Source organism: Stigmatopora argus, chromosome 8 (assembly GCF_051989625.1).
Source record: "Stigmatopora argus isolate UIUO_Sarg chromosome 8, RoL_Sarg_1.0, whole genome shotgun sequence".
In the NCBI taxonomy this organism is placed as follows: Eukaryota; Metazoa; Chordata; class Actinopteri; order Syngnathiformes; family Syngnathidae; genus Stigmatopora; species Stigmatopora argus.
The window spans coordinates 12,157,572-12,174,278 of record NC_135394.1 but is presented as its reverse complement, the minus strand read 5'-3'; the positions used below and the strand labels follow the sequence as shown (position 1 = coordinate 12,174,278).

Below are 16,707 nucleotides of genomic sequence, written 5' to 3'. Positions count from 1 at the left end.
CAAAACGACTTAAATAAATAACTAAAATAAATAAATACTACATCCTAAAAAGTACCGTATTCCCTTTTGTTCCTATACTTTGTATTACTCCAATACCAAATTTGCTAATAATTAAAAATAATTTATTTCCAAAAAGTGGTGTTTTTATAAAATCTGAAATTTTAAATAAACATATTAACCTATTTTTTTACCCTCCTATATATAGTTGTCTGGCCTTTTTCTATTACATAAATATTTAATATGCATGACCCAGCATCGGGAAATCAAGTCAAACAACGTTTTTATTCTAAAAAAAATAAACATAAAAAGTTTTGATAATTATGTAAATGACCCATCACCAAGTTTTTGATTGAAATCACGCCCACCACTAATCAGACACAAGTGTCAGACTTTTTACCTCCAACTCTGATTGGTCATCAGAGTTCTCAGCCTGCTTAAAGCCCGTTACTCCCAACTTACCTTCATTATCAGCACTCCTACTGTTTTGTGGTGTACAGTTCCTGTTCGTTGTAATTGTCATCATGGTGACTCACATAGGTGTGGTTCTCCTATGGTTTGCTGCAACTCTTCCTGGAATCCTTGCAATGGCTTCATTGCCATCTATAAACTGTAGCAAGGAAAGTGTTGCGGCAGTGGCGAGCTTTGGTGTCAAACACATCAATGCTCATCACAAACATGGATTCCGGTTCAAGCTGCAGGAGGTCCAGAACATCAACTACTTTCTGGTTAGTGCTTTGGCTAATTGTTTAGAGGAATATTGATAACTGCAAGTTAACAAATGGGTAAAGGTAGAGTAATGTTTATTTATCTCCTACTTACCAGGTATCAGGAGGTTGTCATATTGATGTCAATGTAAAGCTGGCACAGACCAAATGCCACTTTACAAACCCCAAACCTGATGACCAGTGTGAGCTTTGGAGCCGAGAGGAACGGGTACGTGTTCATTTCATTGTAGAACATTGCAACTAGGTATTATACTGATTTTGCTGGGGTTTTTTTTGTTTCGTTTCTAGGGTGCAGTGGCATCCTGCAGCATTGAGTTTTGGGTCATGTGGGGTGTTTCCAAAGTAACCAAACATGACTGTAACACTAGACCAGGTAACTTCCTGCTATATAATGATATAAAATGGACATTTCACGGAATAAATGGTTAAAGAAAAAGCTATATGTCCTGACTTGAGTTTTTGTATGCTTGTTCATTTCCTCTTCAAAATGACTTGTGAACACTATTCCCTTGCTAGAACTTTCCAATGTGGAGATGGCCACTATTTGCCCTAGCTGTCCCAAATTGTTGTCTCTGGATGACCCCACTGCTGTGAAGGCCGTGCACTACGCTGTGGTCAGGTTCAACCGGGAGAGCAAACACCAAAACTACTACACCCTGATGGAAGTGGATCATGTCACAACAGGGGTGATTTTATTGCTAATTTTCCTTTTGGTTGTCCCATGACTTTTTTTTTAAACACTTTTTTTTGGTCCTACTTGTTGCAGTCCTTCAAGACTATCGGCACAGTGACCTGGATAAAGTTTGCCCTGGTGGAGACCTCATGTGCTCACGGGGCTCTGAATTCTTTTGTGGCCTGCACTCCTCGCTGTCCTGACAGAGCTGTGAGTTAGCATTTATGCTAATGGTTGAGCACATATTAATTTATTTTTTTTATGTGACTGATTTTACTTTGTTTTTCAGCATCATGTATTTTGCCAGACTACCTATTACAACACTCACAGTCAAGTTGGAGAACTTGATTGTGAAGTCTTTCCCCCAAAGGCAAGTTCAAAGCAGAAATTCTATTTGTACATTGAGAGGGCATCCTTTTATTATTATTATTGTTCCCCATAGAATCCAGCCCCCCACCCCAATGGTGTACCAGAACCTGTGTGCAGGCCATTGTTCCACCAAAGTCCAGAAGCGTGTGTTTGCAAAGCACGACTGACCAAACCTGAGCCTGCCATCCATCACATTTGTCCATTCCCACTTAAAGTGTCTGCCTAATAAAACAAATTAAAAAAGGACCAATACTTTGCTTGTTCGTCAATACATTTTAGTGTAGAGAACTGCCTTTTCTAGTTTAAAAAAAAAAAAAACCTGTGGGTGCTTGACTTCACATTTGTTTAACAGTGCATACACTGTCTGTGAAACTTCCTTGTGCACTGAAGCTGCTTTGTGGCTTTGTCTGCAGTTTGTCTGTAACCTAAAAGGATGAAGGAACCTGCCTTGCTGTTACTTAATGGTAGGTTTTTGCTTATCAGTAATATTATTTAAAAACCTAAAATTTCCCCCCTCTTCGTCAAGTGGTTAACACATCTGCCTAGTGGTTGGCTTATCTGTCAATTATGAACTGTAAAGTACAAATTTCAGTGCTATTTTGCATTTCTGTTAAATTCCACTAGTCTGACTCATTTCCCGGATAACAAATTTTAAGTTGTGAGAATTTTGTCAATATTAACTATAGTCAGACTTTTCTCTGGATAAATGTGTTTCAAAATTTAAAACTGCAGAAAATATGCTCAAATGCAAGCTTAGCATTAACATTTTAGGAAAATGTAGCATATAATCTGACATAATAGCATATTTGCTTATAGATTTCATGCACATTGTAATAGCTTGATAATGTGGATAACGCCCTGTATCGAATGTTTCCCTAGTTTAATTTCTCCAAATATGGGTGGACTTTCTCTAAGTATTTTAGTTTCCTCAAGAATCCCCAAAACATGCGTAGTATCTCGAATGAATACTCAATACTCCACACGTGATTTTAATTGGGAATTGTTAAGTCACAGATAAGTTTAGCAAATGAAAACATATTTTTTCTGATCTCTCTCCACAGTATACGTTGCCATGTCGGCTCAGTGTTCAGCCATTTTTGAAGAAACCAGTGTTAGAGTGGATGTTTCCGTGGGTTCCTCGCTTAATCTGTGCCAGCGCATGACCTGGACAGAAAGGAGGTTCAAGATATGTTGGTATTTTATCCCCACTGGATCCTTGACCCACTCCAAGGAGGAACCGTTATGTTCCAACATGTCAAACCAAAGTCAAAACAAAGACAAATTTCTCATTTATACTTTATCTAACATTACACCGAATCAGAGCGGATGGTACTATTGCCGAATCTCTATGGATATTCCAAATCTGAAGAGCTTCAACTGCAGTGGAATTCACGTGTGTGTTGGCAAGTAGTCGTTGCTTTTACTGATATAGATCATTTTAATACTATTTTCTATTAAGACACTAAAAAAAAATGATTTGGACACATCTTAATGTCTATAAGTGATCTTTCGACTAAATGAAATGTTCTCAGTTTATTAGTGGATGAATAGTTGGCAGTAAAAATTACAGTTTTACAGTTTGTCTGCTTAAAACAGAATTTCATGCTAATTGTACAATGGACTGTTCTTACTAGTCGTGTTTTTTTACAGACTGTGTTCCTATGACGCCCACAGAAAAAAAACCGGTGGGTCTTTTGTGGCTGTGGATCACTATTGGCTTGTTAGGCCTTATCGTGCTGATCCTGTTGGCACTTTGTGTCCACCAGATCCGACGACGTAAACGCAAAGGTAGCCTAATGTTCAAGTTTAATCTTTAAGCTCTTTTCAACATGGTACTTTCTTGTGCAACATGACAAGCCACAAAATGAGAGCTATACGGTTCGTTGTGGTTGAACAGCGCAGACAGATAATGTTTTGATTTCCTTTCGTTAACCACGCTGCTCAGCAAGTCAAAAATGTCAGTCGAAACAGTTCGGAATATGTCATGTGAATATACAAAAAAAAACAGACAAAAGAAATAACACTTAATTTAAGAGTTCCCAAGTGAGACCACATTAAACACCCACTTTTTGGTGTCTTTTCAAAGTCTCCCCAATTCAATATTTCTAACTTATCTCGTGAAAAAGCCCCGATATTCAAATTTCATACAGTTTATGTGACATGTAAAGCCTTCTGGAGTCGGTGTGTTTTTGGGGTGTGACTATTTTTAAAATTTGAATGATTAATCTTTCACTCCCTTTGAGATTGGCAACCTAAAATGTGTATTTTTTTTTATGTATGTCTATTGGTGAGTTAATGACCATATTTTTTATTTTTTTAGAATCACCGTGTGCAATCTATGTGAACACACACAACCCCCCACAACAACCCAGTTTGGGGACTCAGCTTAGGGTGCCCCCCAGCTCTCAGACTTCACGCACCCCAAGTCCTGCCAGGGAAAACCACTGCAGCAGCAAACAGAGGCCTAGACAGCAGCGGAGATAGTCTTCACAAATCTGCAAATGTCATTTTTATTACATTCAGAGTATAATTCCAACTTGGAAAAAGAATTCATTCAAATTGACACTTTTTTGTTGTTGCATTCTTGCCTTTAATGAACTTATTGTTGCCCTAAATCAGCTACGATTATCTTAGCTAACATCCTGGACTGGATGCGAGCCATTGGATTTTTTTTTTAGCTCAACCAATCACACCTATATACAAAATTAAGAATCCAAAATCAAACTAACACTAGAGACTCAGTTCCAACATGCAAACTCCAAAAATATAGGCCCAAACCATGGTCCAACTTTTATTTTTTTACATTCAATAAATGTTTCTATGCATTGTAATATCAACAATTACAGGCACATTTTCTTAAACATTAATAATTTGGGCCAAAATGCACATAAACCGCGCTATATACTGTAATGTATTAAAAAAATGAAGAAAATACCATTCATAAATTGAAACTCAAAAAATATTCCAGGACACTTTGTGACATATAAACCCTCCAGCTAATATTTTTAAGACCATATACACTGCAAATAAGGCACATGCCTGTGTCAAAAGTGCCCCCCATTTTGACAAAATGGAGTTCAAGAAAAGCTGAGGCTTAAGAAATAAGCATTTTCTCAAATAATGGTGTTTACCCTTAAGACTAGTATATATAATAAACACCTCTTTCAAACAGCAGCTAAAGCATTTGGTCTCTCAAATAAAAACAGTGTTTAAGTTCCTGCGCACTGTTCACATTACATGCAGAAGACATCTTTAATTATTTGCATTCCAGTAGATTGCGAGACACGATGCACACTTGTGCAACACACGATTACTATTTTTTTCTTTTTTTTCCTCCAGTCCTTCACTTGAAATGACATAAGCTACATTTCTCCCATGACCAAGTGTGTAGCAACACAATTCATTTTTTTTACCATTACCTTTTATTTGAATGAAAAAAAATATGTGAACTATAAGAGCTTTGAGTTATGAGCATAGTTATAAGGCATATCAACTCATCCACAATAGAAGAATATTTTGGCTATCCAATTAAAAAACACGTCCCAAATTTGGTTTTATCTAAAATATACGAAACAACATTGATTTTGTGTTTTGGCTATATTTAAAAATAAACTTGGAATAATATGGTTTTAAGTTTGTTTTTAAATTGGACAGTGACAAATATTCATCTTTGCGGGATTTAAAACTCATGTTCTTTGCAATGGTTCACTATTTTGCAAAAAAAATGTATTTTAAAAAAACAACAATATTGTTTTCTATTAAAGACGCATTGGGTGGATTTGAAATGGTTTGCATCTATATTACGACACCTCTCGTTTGGTCACCAGCCACGGTTGTCCGTATAACTGGGGACGGATGCTGGGTACTGTGGCAAGCTTGACCCTTGTGCGTTGGGGTCGATGACGCCGACATCACCCGCTTTCACGGCCGCGTCCTTCCACGTTCCGGCGCCCCACTCTTCACGAGCATGCGCCATGCTGCCCCCGATGCCCCGGTATAGTCTGTGCACCTGCGACGGTTCGAGAAGAAGGATGAGAAATGCTCTTTTAGGAAGAAGTTTTTTTTTGTGACCGCTCACCTTGATGAGGACCAGCAACATTAAGATTGTCACCAGCGTTAAAAGCAGCGTGGTGGGAAGCATGATGATGGCGGCGGCTAAATTGGTTTTGAAAAACATTATGGTGGCGATCCAACCGCTGCAAAGAAATGAGTGACAAGAAACAGATACGCGTCATGTAGGCGTTCATGTTAGTTTGACAGAAATAATGCTTAAAAGTGTATATGGAAGTTTGAGTATTTTCCCCCTTCTCAAATTCTTAGGTTTTTGGATAGTCTCCCAAGTGTTATTAAAATGAAGTCGTGAATGACTGCTACTCACCAAATACCCCAGTTGTTTAATCCTAGACATTGAATAAAGGCCAGCACTACTTGAAGGAAGAAGATGAAGAAAAAGGCCATGAAGTTGAAGGAACTATCCGCTCTGTTGTGAAATGAAAACAAACAGAAAGTAACATCAAATAGCTTAGATCACATGTGTCAAAGTGGCGGCCCGGGGGCCAAATCTGGCCCGCCGCATCATTTTGTGTGGCCCGGGAAAGTAAATCATGAGTGCCGACGTTCTGTTTTAGGATCAAATTAAAATGAAGAGTATAGATGTATATTAAAATTTCCTGATTTTCCCCGTTTTAAATCAATAATTGTAATTTTTTAATCAATTTTTTCTGTGTTTTTAGTTCAAAAATCATTTTGTAAAATCTAATAATATATTAAAAAAAGCTAAAATAAACATTGTTTTAAATCTATAAAAAAAACTGAATATTCAGGGCTTTTAATCCAGTTCTTTTAATACATTTATATTAAAAAATCTAAATATTATATCTAAAATGGTCCAGCCCACATGAAATCCAGTTGACGTTAACGCGGCCCGTAAACCAACCTGAGTCTGACACCCCTGGCTTAGATGATTGTTTTTAGGTCAAAGTACTTGAAAAAAACCTTTCTGAGGAAAAAAGTCTCAATTTTGACTTCTCAGAATGAAGTCAGAATTGAAAATTCTGACTTTATTCTCAGAATTCTGATAGAATTGAGAATACTGACTTTATTCTCAGAATGTGGACTTTATTGTCAGATTTCTAACTTTATTCTCAGAGTCTTAGCCATCTTTTTTTCCTTCCGTGGGCCTACTCATCTTCTATAGAATTGTGATCAAATAAAGATCCTGCAGTATGAAACTACGCATTTTTTTCCATCTCTAATAGGCAGTGTTATACATGGCAACACACCTGATGGCTTTGTATATAGGTCTGAACCAGCAGACATAACTGCAAGGGGCGAAAAGAATCAGCCACAGCAAGGAATAGCCGAAATTGGAGGCGTAACTCCCCGCGGCCCACCAGGCGATGCAGCCAATCACGTTCAAGCACAGCGTCGCTGAATAAACTGTGGCGGACAAAGAGGTCGACTTGAATGCATACGGGAAATGGCATCCTCCTACGCATGACAAGACGACTCACTCATCCACAGTGTGAAGATTCGTCGCACCAGTTGCTGATGTTGGCTGGGAATCTCCTCCTGGATGTTCTGATAAAAGCACGGCCTTACTCTTAAGAATTTGGGCAGAGGGGGAAAGTTGTTTTCCTGGCCTGCAAAAGAAAGAATTGCGACCAATTTAAAAGTTACTATGGTATCATACAGCATTTTTAACTTTTTTTCACCCGTTGGGGAGATGGTGAAACCACATTTAAGTATGATGTAATAACTCCCAATGTCAGACATTTATTGTGCAATGTATTGGGTATCTGACTACAGTGTGAGAAACTTATATTCTTGTTCCTGACCTAGAAAATTTTGTATCCGAACAACCGGTAGGATTGTAAATAATCAATTTCGACAGGATATCTACCGATTTTATAAAATCTCCCACAGTTGGATTTGTTTCTAGGGGCCGTTGATCGGTTTAACACTATACTATCTACACGTCAGCACGATTGCTTAGTTGCATTTCATCTAAAGTAAAAGAAAGGCATATATTTATCAATGTTTTGCATTTTGATCATTTGAGTGATACTTAACCAATCGATGTATGCAATCAGATGTTATTATATTTATGACAAGTTTTTAATGGTCACTTAAAACGACACAGTCAGGTTTTTTCCAAATTTTGACAAAAAAGGTGTAAAGGCACACTCACCTGTCATGTTATAATGTGATTGTCAACCTGAAAAAAGAAATATATACACAAATGCAACATATTGCGTTATTGTCATGTCGTCTTTAAACATTGCCCATTACTACAAATTTTCCCTAATTGATTACATAAGGATAACGAAATGTATATTATTTTACGTTTGCAAATGTATACTTTAAACACAAATAAAAATGGAAATATATGGTTCAGGAAGGCTGTATGGGTTTATCATTGGAGATTTAAAAGCAAATGTGTTGTCCCCCTGTGGGGGGTGTTGAACTTTAATTCATACAATCCACTGTTCGGGACAAAGAATCCATGCAACAACAACTAAGGAGACACGGTTAAAAATAGAAAAAGATGCGGTAATCTAACTGGGCGACCGCTTACCTTTTCGCGTTGAGATTTGAAGGGTGGTCGCGGGTGATGACCAGCAAAGCAACCAAGAATCGGATGTATTTCCTCGACCCGCCCATTAAATTCACGACTGCGGCTGCGTGAACCTGTAGTTCCCAAATGAATGCATTGAATGTGCTAGATCACTTAAAAAACTACAATTTCCACAAGCCACGTCATCTTGTAAACAGGAAGCGCGTGACTTTCATCTACGAAGCATCACCGCTTTAAAGCACGTATAGTTCAAGAGGCTTCGGGCTAGCATGTTAGAAAAAAATGTTAATTAAAATGGAACCATTAAATTGAATGAAAGTTGACCCAAACTGCAACAATACAATTAGTACTTTGAATAACGTACTAAATATGGGCAATAGTGTTTAGAAATTGCTAGTTTGTGTCTGTTGTGCTGCGTTTCGTGGAGGTGGGACTTTCCATAACAGTGTTAAAAACAACAGGAAAAATGAAAAGAATAGATTTCAAGATGGCTACAATCATTAGATTCCTTCTTATACGTGACGCTACTACTATTTTTTAACGGAGAAATCCATCTGCACGACCTCCAAATCTCCCTATAAATCTATTCACAAACTTATTTAAGGATGTGGGCCTGTGACGCCCTCTGAGAATTTGTTGTGATTATGTGATTTTACTTTTGATACAGAGGCAATCAGGGAATTGTCTTAGAAGTTGATGATAATATTTAAATAAGTTAGAAAGATAAACGTTTTTATTTAATGATAGCCTAAACGAACAACTTAAATTGCCCCTCTGACAATGTACTAGGCCGAATTCCGACTTTTGGAATACCTTGAACGCAGCTCTCCAAACTCTTTGACCAATTGAAACGCCCGATGCAGCTATCTGAGTGACGTAGAATTCATAACCTCTGCTTTAATGTACAAGGCGTGCCGGAAATCGTATTTAGTATTTAATATCGTCAAAATGCAGTTTTAATTTTAAAAAAAAGTTATTTATAGTCCATATTAACATACAAAAATGTTTTAAAAAATATTTGTTTCTTGAATTCTACGCCAAAAGTGGAATTATTTTACCCCGCGCATTGAAGTTAAGCAAAACAAACGCTCTGGTTAACCCGCGGCGACCAATCAGCTGCGCTCTCTGACGCAGGCGGCATCCTCCCGCCAATTCCGACAAGGAGCGCGAGGTCAGCAGTCGGGAAGCGGCTGATACAAAATATCCCGGCTGTGTGCAAACAAGGGGGGGACGAATTAGCACTACATGTCGGTTGTTTAGCGACAAATAGTTCCCCCTTCGACCGGGGCCGGTTCTTTCCCTCCCATTGAAACTTTATCCACCTTAGAGCGTTTGTTGTGCGAGGATGTTGGCGGCGGAGACAGCATCAGTGGAGGGGCACTTGGCAGCCTCGAAACCCCGTAGAAGAGGTAGGCTAATGCATTAGTGCTCGATGTTAATCGGAATAAATAAATCTCTATTGTGTCGCCGAACGCCTAGGGTTTTCCTATATATGTTGCATACAATGAATGTCTCAGTCGTGTTTGTGTTCAGTAGATGAGTATTTTCGTCTGACGTTGTGTTGGCCTAGCGAAAATGCTAACTATTCTTTGCGTCTACGCGGTTAATAAAAGTTAACCCTCATATTGTCTTAAAAAGATGACGTTTCGTCACCATTGAAGGTTAATAAACATAACTAAGTTCACGTTGGTCATGACTCCCCTATTTTTTTAACCTTCCCAACAATGACAGGCCAAGTAGTCGCTTGCCTCGCCGTGTAAAGGTCCTCAAAGGACGGGGAGATGCAGCTTGAACCGCCGTTGACTGATTGGCCCTTCCGAGGCTATCTCTGCTAAGCTAATCAAATCAGAATGGCGTCAAAAAAGCTATTTTCTCTTAAAGGACAAATCTCTTGAGATACCCGAGCTCTCAAAACTGTTAGGCCACGACGTTTTTTGGACTTAAAATGCTTGGTAAATGTGTTTTTTTGTTAATAACTACCAAGCATCAAATATATGTAGATGTTGTTATTCCACTGGGTGGCGGGAGAGCAGACCAAACCATTTTAAAACCGACTCGGCACCGTGTTCTATGTAAATCGACGCTTTGTGTATGTGAATATCACCTGCCACAAATTTTGGCACTAGAACAGTAAAGTACTATGTATTCGCAGGACTCAGTTATCCAATGCTCATTCTGGGTATTATCTGCAAAGCCCATCCTTTTGTTTTGTTTTTCTCTCCGAATCTGATTTCTGATGCTCTTCTGTTTTTAGGAATGGATTGCACGCCAAACAAGAAACTCATACAAGGTAACTTTGGAAAATACAGCTTTTGTGTGTTGAGATTTTGATGTCACTTAAGTAGATACAGACTCTTAATACTTTTGGAGTCAACTCCATCTCATGCAGCCCAAAACAAAAAACACTGGGTAAAAGTTTGCCCCCAAACTGTCCATAATCCTCAATCATTCCCCACTCTAAGCATATTTAGGAATCCTTAAATTTAATAGACATTTTATTCAACGTTTTTTTCTTGTTTTTTTTCCACGCAGCTCGTCTCCCTTTCAAGCGCATGAACTCGGAACCAAAAGAAAGCAAGTCATCACCGAAACGTCCCTGTGCACACGTTATCCCCGAACAAGGAGTCTCTGACAGAGAGAATGACAATGAATCCTCTCCGCAAGTCATCCCCAATAGACCCCCTTTGGTTAATGGCCGAGGGCCCCTCGATTGCTTCCTCAGCAAAAAGCGCACTTCAGACCAGAACATTATAGATCTGACCGACGACGGCCCATCTCCCGTCAAGCTCCACGATGCGGCCACCACCACCCGCCGCAGATTAAAAGACAGACACTGCGGGGACACAAACGCGTCCCCCGTGAACTCTATACGCGCCGATCGTGCCGCCGACACGCACACGTCATCAGACTGCTCGGAAAACCTGGCAAACGAAGAGGACGAGACGACGGCGATGGCAGAGAACGAAATGGAGGACGGGATCTTGCCACTTGATACGACGCGGGAGTCGGACAGCGAACAGGAAGAGGAAAATGCTTCGGCAAACGTGTCCACTATGGGCAACAAGTCGGCCTTGTCAAATTCGTCAGGCTGTTCCTTTCACGAGAGCACACCAGAACGGACTAAAAAGAATGATTCCACCTCCACACCGACTACAGTACGTGTACGCGTGCGTGGCAGCAGACCACTCACTTTTAAGTTATAAAAATACCTGACAAGTGCACTTATGCTCATATAAAAGACATTATTGTCTACAATCAAATGGTAGCAGAGTGCGTTGTTTGTAAATATGACTGAATTCTGCCCTAAAGTTTGATTTATGGAAAATTGGGAATCCAATTGAAAACGCCAAATTTGCCAGGAAAAAAATTCAAAGGAAAATGAATATAAACGTGCGTTGTGAAAACTGAAATAGAATTTGACAGGATTAGCTAAAGCATAATTTGTGCTAATAGCAGCTAAGCTAAGAAAAAAATGAATTCAGACACGAAACATTCAAATGGTTCCCGGACTTATTTCCCCCATCAAAATCATTTTTTTTTTTATTTCTAGTAATGACTTACAGATAATAAAATGTTCAATCATATTAAAGACAAGATAGATCGCTCTATCGCCTTTTAATCAAATGGATTTTTCCCTTCCTAGGAGCCAACAACCACTCCTGAAATACCCGCAAATAAAAGGAAGACAAGACGTTCATTAAAGGTGAGACTTATAATATAATAATTTTACATTCCCTAGTTTTATGTTTGACAGATGACTTAACCGTTAACAGAGAAACGTTTTTTTCTGGTCCACTCCGTAGAGTCTCCAAGTACAGGACGAGAGGCTTCGGATCCGTCAGGAAAAGGAGGAGGCCAAGGCAGCTAAGGAGAAACAGAGAGAAGAGAGTCGCAAACTAAAGGAGGAGCGCAAAAGGGAAAAGCGGGAGAAGAAGGAAAGAGACGAACGAGAAAAGCGGGAGAAGAAGGAAAGAGACGAACGAGAAAAGCGGGAGAGAAAGGAAAAAGACGAACGAGAAAAGCGGGAGAAAAAGGAAAAGGATGAGCGAGAAAAGGCAGAGAAGTTAAAAGCCAAGGAGGATCAGCGAAAATCGAAACTGGAGTAAGTCCCACTTCCACTAAGTTGGAGTCGCCATGTTTTTGGCTCGTCATTGTCATTGATTCTTTCTTCTCTAGGGCAAAGCTTGAGGAGAAACGTAAGAAAGAAGAAGAAAAGCGGGTGAAAGAAGAGGAAAAGCGGGTGAAAGAAGAAAAAGACGTGAGTCGTGTAGAAATGTTTCATGCCTGAATAGGTGAGATCGTGAGTTAAATTGCCTTGTGATTGGACAAAAGAAAATCTTTTAAAAAATGATGCAAGAACAAAAAGGTTGAATGCCTTGGAGGAAATGCAGCTATTTAGTGAGATTTTATTTTTAGGCTAGAGAGCTGGTACGTGGCTCCAATTTTCAGTCGGGTAAATGTTAATCGTTGTTTTTTGTCATTAGCGCCTCAAAGCAGAGAAAGCGGAGATAACTAGGTTTTTACAGAAGGCCAAAATCCAGCAGGCTCCAAAGGTGAGTTGAGCTCCTTCCAACTACCCTAACGACACAAGTTGGAGGCTTGCCTGTAATCAATTCAATCCACTTTCCTTGTCAGACTCTCGCGGTGGCTTGTGGGAAGTTCGCTCCTTTCGAGATCAAGGACAACATGTGCATGGCGCCGTTGTGCAGGGTTCATTGCGAAGAATCCGCCTTGGAAGAACTGGATCTCTGTTTGTCACGACCCAGGGATAGTCAACCTTTATTGAAGGACTGGATCGGCCAGAAGCCACGCTGCTCTGCTGCTACCAGGCCCAGAGTTCAAAACCCAGATAGGTGGGATACATAATAAATACTAAAAATGATTTCTCTTTTAATTTTTTTTTTAGGAGTTTGCTATTGTATCAATTGTTCGTCTTTTTCTCAGCGATTGTATAGACATGACTACGCCCAGTCCAGAGGGTGTGCCTGACCGTAAACTGTACGGGCCGATGAAGCTGCTGCTGTTTCGGGAAAATCACCGCCCGGCTTACTGGGGCACTTGGAGAAAGAAGAGTTTGCACATCTCACCGCGCTGTCCCCTCAGGAAAGACACGGTAAAATAACATTCTATCATCAATACCGCAAGTTAGAGGTTAGATCTTGAGCCCGCCGGGCCAGGCTTCTCTCACTGAGATAAAAATGTACTAAACTAAAACAATGTGTGGTCTCTCTCGCTGACTTTGGAAAAAAATAAACAATAATATACAGTTTTGAAAAATATACAGTCATATCTTGAGATACGAGCTTTATGCGTTCTGGGACTGAGCTCGTATGTTCCTCTTTTTAATTTCAGGACTTGTTGGACTATGAGGTCGATAGTGATGAAGAATGGGAGGAAGAGGAACCCGGGGAGTCCCTCTCGCACAGTGAAGGGGTGAGTTTGGAGATACACTAATTGATGTATATACATTTTGACAAGACTGGAATAAGAATCTTCAAATTTACCAGGCTTTTTAACAACACTCTTTTCTTTGACCTAATGAAAGATAATTAATATTGGGTAACCCTCATTCATGTGGAAGTGCATTCTTGCTCGTGTTGTCGATTCCTTTTGAGACCTCGGAGCTCTTGTTTTGAATTGCGAAGAAGAAATTGTATTTAATGTTAGTTAAGTTGTCAAGTGCTTGAAAATTGAATGATGTTTTTTTTTTTCAGGAGGACGAAGAGGAGGGAGGCGAGGACGACGATGACAACGATGGCTTTTTTGTCCCGCACGGTTATCTTTCAGATGACGAGGGGGCATTAGAGGAAGTGGTAGGGAACTCGATAGCAGAAATACATGGCGTAGAGAGGGTCGTTTGACAAACTCCCGTAATGGTTGCGTGATTCTGCAGGATGGCGGTGACCTTGAAAAGCAGAAACTGCAGCAGAGGGTGAAAGCCAGGGAGTGGGAAGAGCTGATGTCTACCAAGAGTAAGATGAAGTTCCTGCTACCGGTTGTGCGGGGCTGCCTCTGGGAGGGCGACGGCTCGGTCTCCGAACTTCTGCAGACGTACGCCGCGTGCCTCATCGAACCTTTACCCAAAGCGGACTTGACTACTAGCCCAGAAGAACAGATGGAAAAGTGTGCAAAAGAAACGCAGCGTAAGTACGAGGGCTGTGATCCTCCCTAAAACATTGCATACTAAATTATGATGATTATTTTCTTTCCAGTGCTCAGCCAGCTGCTGCCGCTGCTGCACGGTAACCTGAATAGCAGCAAGGTGATTATCAAAGAGTTTCAGGAATTCTGTCATCAGAAAACATCGTCCACGTCACCCCCTCCACTCTCCAGCCCTGAGAACTCAGCGGACGTTCCCACTCGGTAAAGATTTAATCTCTTTGACGTGAAAGGCGCATGGTTGCATTTTTTCAAAATATTTTGTTTACCTTCCAGGCCGTTTAATGTTGTTTTGTATTGTCATCAGAATACTGGTGAAGCGTCTCATTAAAAACAACGCCGTTTATGAGAAACGCGCCACCTACCGACGCTGCTGCTGGTACGTCCACGAAGACGTCCTGTCCCGCTTTGGCCTCGAGGCCCTTCCGGTGCCAGGCCAGTGGTCTTACTCGACCAGCGGCGCCCGGGAGGACACCCGCGAGGAGGCGGCCACGGGCTCTCAGGGCAACTCCCCCACCACGCCGCAGACTCCCTCCGCCACTTCGGCGGCCTCCAAAAGAAAGAGCACCGGCAGCATGTCCATCACCAAATTCATGAAACGATTTAGCGACCGAGAGCAGGTAACCCATTTTAATAAATACTCGAAAAGGAAATAGTTTGGCTGATCAAATCTCACCCTTGTCAGACGGAAGAAACAGAGGCCGACGGCTTTCAAGCAGACACGGAGGATGATGACGATGACTGCATTATTGTCTCCATTCAAAGTGGTGAGCCTTATGCTACTTTTTAAAAAATAAAATATGGCCGGCTTTTTAGGATTAAAATGATATTGATTGGTTGTGCAACAATCAAAGTGCAAAACAGTAGTCAAAATCGTCCTCTTTGAGAAATGCTGTTTTTTTTATAATAACTGTTTAGCCACATTGACTTAGCGATTTCTTGCCTTATTGCCAACCTTGTAATTAATTATGCCGCCTTTAAGAGAAAAGATGCAATGGGCGTATGCGGAAGAGAAAAATATGTCTTTTCTACCATTGAGAGCCCATTACCGCACTTGTCAATCAAAATAATCGTGTCCGGTCGATTGGTCGCCCGGACCGCGACAACGGGCGACCAAAAGACCGACGACCGAAAGACCGGCGACAAAACAAGGTAAAACAACACGGTCTACGCATCAATCAAAGCCATCAATGGCCATGAGCAGTTTCACTGAGCCGACATGTGAGTGTATAAGAGTTGGTATGTACATGCGTTGTCCCTTTAAGAAGCTACGTCAGTCAGGGTCTTAACAAGTTCTCCAACAAAAAACACAAAGTCCGGGAAGTTTTGGAATTTTTCTTTAGCCTAATAATTACCAGGGCATTAAGTATGACTAAATAGTCATTCGCAGTTTGTATTTAGGGAATTTGAGCAACGATTTAAATGGTAATTATCAATAACCTTCCGGGCGACCAAAAGACCGGCGACCAATCGACCGTGTACCAAAATAATAAGTGGCAAGCTTCAGACGGTACATAAAAAGTTCACAAAAAATAACATGCAAAATTGGGAAAGCAACAACACTTGTTTTTATGGTCATATTTATATTGTTTTTTTTCATGTATCCAAATGTGCAACTTTGTGATTGAATCTCAACTACTTTGCTGTGTAGGCCCATCCAAACAGAATTCCTCCGCCGATGGAAGTGATGAAATGGAAGTCACTCTGTCTGACACAGCTGCTCTCCCAGTAGAAACTGCTGCTCCAACCCTCGCCACAACCTGAGAACAAGCAGCTTCGACCTTCTTCCTCACCCCGCTCCTTCGTTGTCCTCCTAAATAACCTCCCCTGAAAAGGTGGCAAAGGAGAGGTAGTTGCGTGCTAAGTAAGCATCGGCCCACCGCCAGGTGCCAGGAAATTGCCTTAAAAGGTCTCTCAGGCAGGTCGAGTGTTTTCAAGTCCTTGACTGTAAGAATCGTCCGGAAAACCCCCCAAGCATTATTTACGTTTTAGAAACTTCATTCTAATGTTATTGTATATTGGTTGCCAAGAGTAAAATCAGATTAAAAGGTTCCTTCATGTATCCTTTGGTGCCATTTACTCTGATCATTACCCACCATTTAAAAGCTAGAGTATAGTTGCTAGTTCTGTACGTGTAGTTAGATTTGGCTAAAAGATGGTATATTTGGAATTTAAAAAAACATTGTTTTGCAAGCGTACTTGAA

General features: G+C 40.5%; 3 protein-coding genes across 4 annotated transcripts; 2 read left to right on the top strand and 1 right to left on the bottom strand.

Annotated features, from left to right (window-relative positions):
• The first annotated feature begins 460 nt into the window (after positions 1-460).
• On the top strand, positions 461-2,017 carry LOC144079264 (antihemorrhagic factor cHLP-B-like). Its single transcript, XM_077607925.1, has 7 exons — positions 461-725; positions 823-933; positions 1,014-1,098; positions 1,242-1,411; positions 1,492-1,608; positions 1,688-1,768; positions 1,841-2,017. The coding sequence occupies exons 1-7, from the start codon at positions 522-524 to the stop codon at positions 1,991-1,993; spliced, it is 921 nt and encodes a 306-aa protein (XP_077464051.1). The 5' UTR covers positions 461-521; the 3' UTR covers positions 1,994-2,017.
• Positions 2,018-4,542: 2,525 nt separating this feature from the next.
• scamp4 (secretory carrier membrane protein 4) lies at positions 4,543-8,479 on the bottom strand. Its single transcript, XM_077607926.1, has 7 exons — positions 8,345-8,479; positions 7,958-7,984; positions 7,281-7,409; positions 7,050-7,206; positions 6,146-6,247; positions 5,846-5,963; positions 4,543-5,776 (listed from the first exon to the last, which is right to left on the bottom strand). The coding sequence occupies exons 2-7, from the start codon at positions 7,962-7,964 to the stop codon at positions 5,588-5,590; spliced, it is 702 nt and encodes a 233-aa protein (XP_077464052.1). The 5' UTR covers positions 7,965-7,984; positions 8,345-8,479; the 3' UTR covers positions 4,543-5,587.
• A 1,004-nt stretch (positions 8,480-9,483) lies between these two features.
• Positions 9,484-16,565, top strand: chaf1a (chromatin assembly factor 1, subunit A (p150)). Of its 2 annotated transcripts, XM_077606835.1 has the most exons (17): positions 9,484-9,753; positions 10,599-10,634; positions 10,877-11,499; positions 11,988-12,047; positions 12,148-12,307; positions 12,341-12,446; positions 12,521-12,602; positions 12,829-12,897; positions 12,980-13,197; positions 13,289-13,457; positions 13,697-13,777; positions 14,059-14,157; positions 14,238-14,487; positions 14,557-14,707; positions 14,811-15,123; positions 15,189-15,270; positions 16,155-16,565. In XM_077606835.1, exons 1-17 carry the CDS (start codon positions 9,690-9,692, stop codon positions 16,265-16,267), a joined length of 2,676 nt encoding a protein of 891 aa, XP_077462961.1. In that variant the 5' UTR covers positions 9,484-9,689; the 3' UTR covers positions 16,268-16,565. The 2 variants fall into 2 exon arrangements, with proteins under 2 accessions (XP_077462961.1, XP_077462960.1); XM_077606834.1 differs by having other exon boundaries at positions 12,148-12,446.
• Positions 16,566-16,707: the final 142 nt, after the last annotated feature.

Bases quoted from the DNA above. Each gene is read 5' to 3' on its own strand.
- LOC144079264 (XM_077607925.1), top strand. From the start codon at position 522: ATGGTGACTCACATAGGTGTGGTTCTCCTATGGTTTGCTGCAACTCTT. The intron at 726-822 runs GTTAGTGCTTTG...CCTACTTACCAG, and splicing joins AGAACATCAACTACTTTCTG to GTATCAGGAGGTTGTCATAT. The intron at 934-1,013 runs GTACGTGTTCAT...TTTCGTTTCTAG, and splicing joins TTTGGAGCCGAGAGGAACGG to GGTGCAGTGGCATCCTGCAG.
- scamp4 (XM_077607926.1), bottom strand. The intron at 7,207-7,280 runs GTGAGTCGTCTT...TGTCCGCCACAG, and splicing joins AATCTTCACACTGTGGATGA to TTTATTCAGCGACGCTGTGC. The intron at 5,964-6,145 runs GTGAGTAGCAGT...ATTTCTTTGCAG, and splicing joins TTAAACAACTGGGGTATTTG to CGGTTGGATCGCCACCATAA.
- chaf1a (XM_077606834.1), top strand. From the start codon at position 9,690: ATGTTGGCGGCGGAGACAGCATCAGTGGAGGGGCACTTGGCAGCCTCG. The intron at 13,458-13,696 runs GTAAAATAACAT...TTTTAATTTCAG, and splicing joins GTCCCCTCAGGAAAGACACG to GACTTGTTGGACTATGAGGT. The intron at 13,778-14,058 runs GTGAGTTTGGAG...TTTTTTTTTCAG, and splicing joins CCCTCTCGCACAGTGAAGGG to GAGGACGAAGAGGAGGGAGG.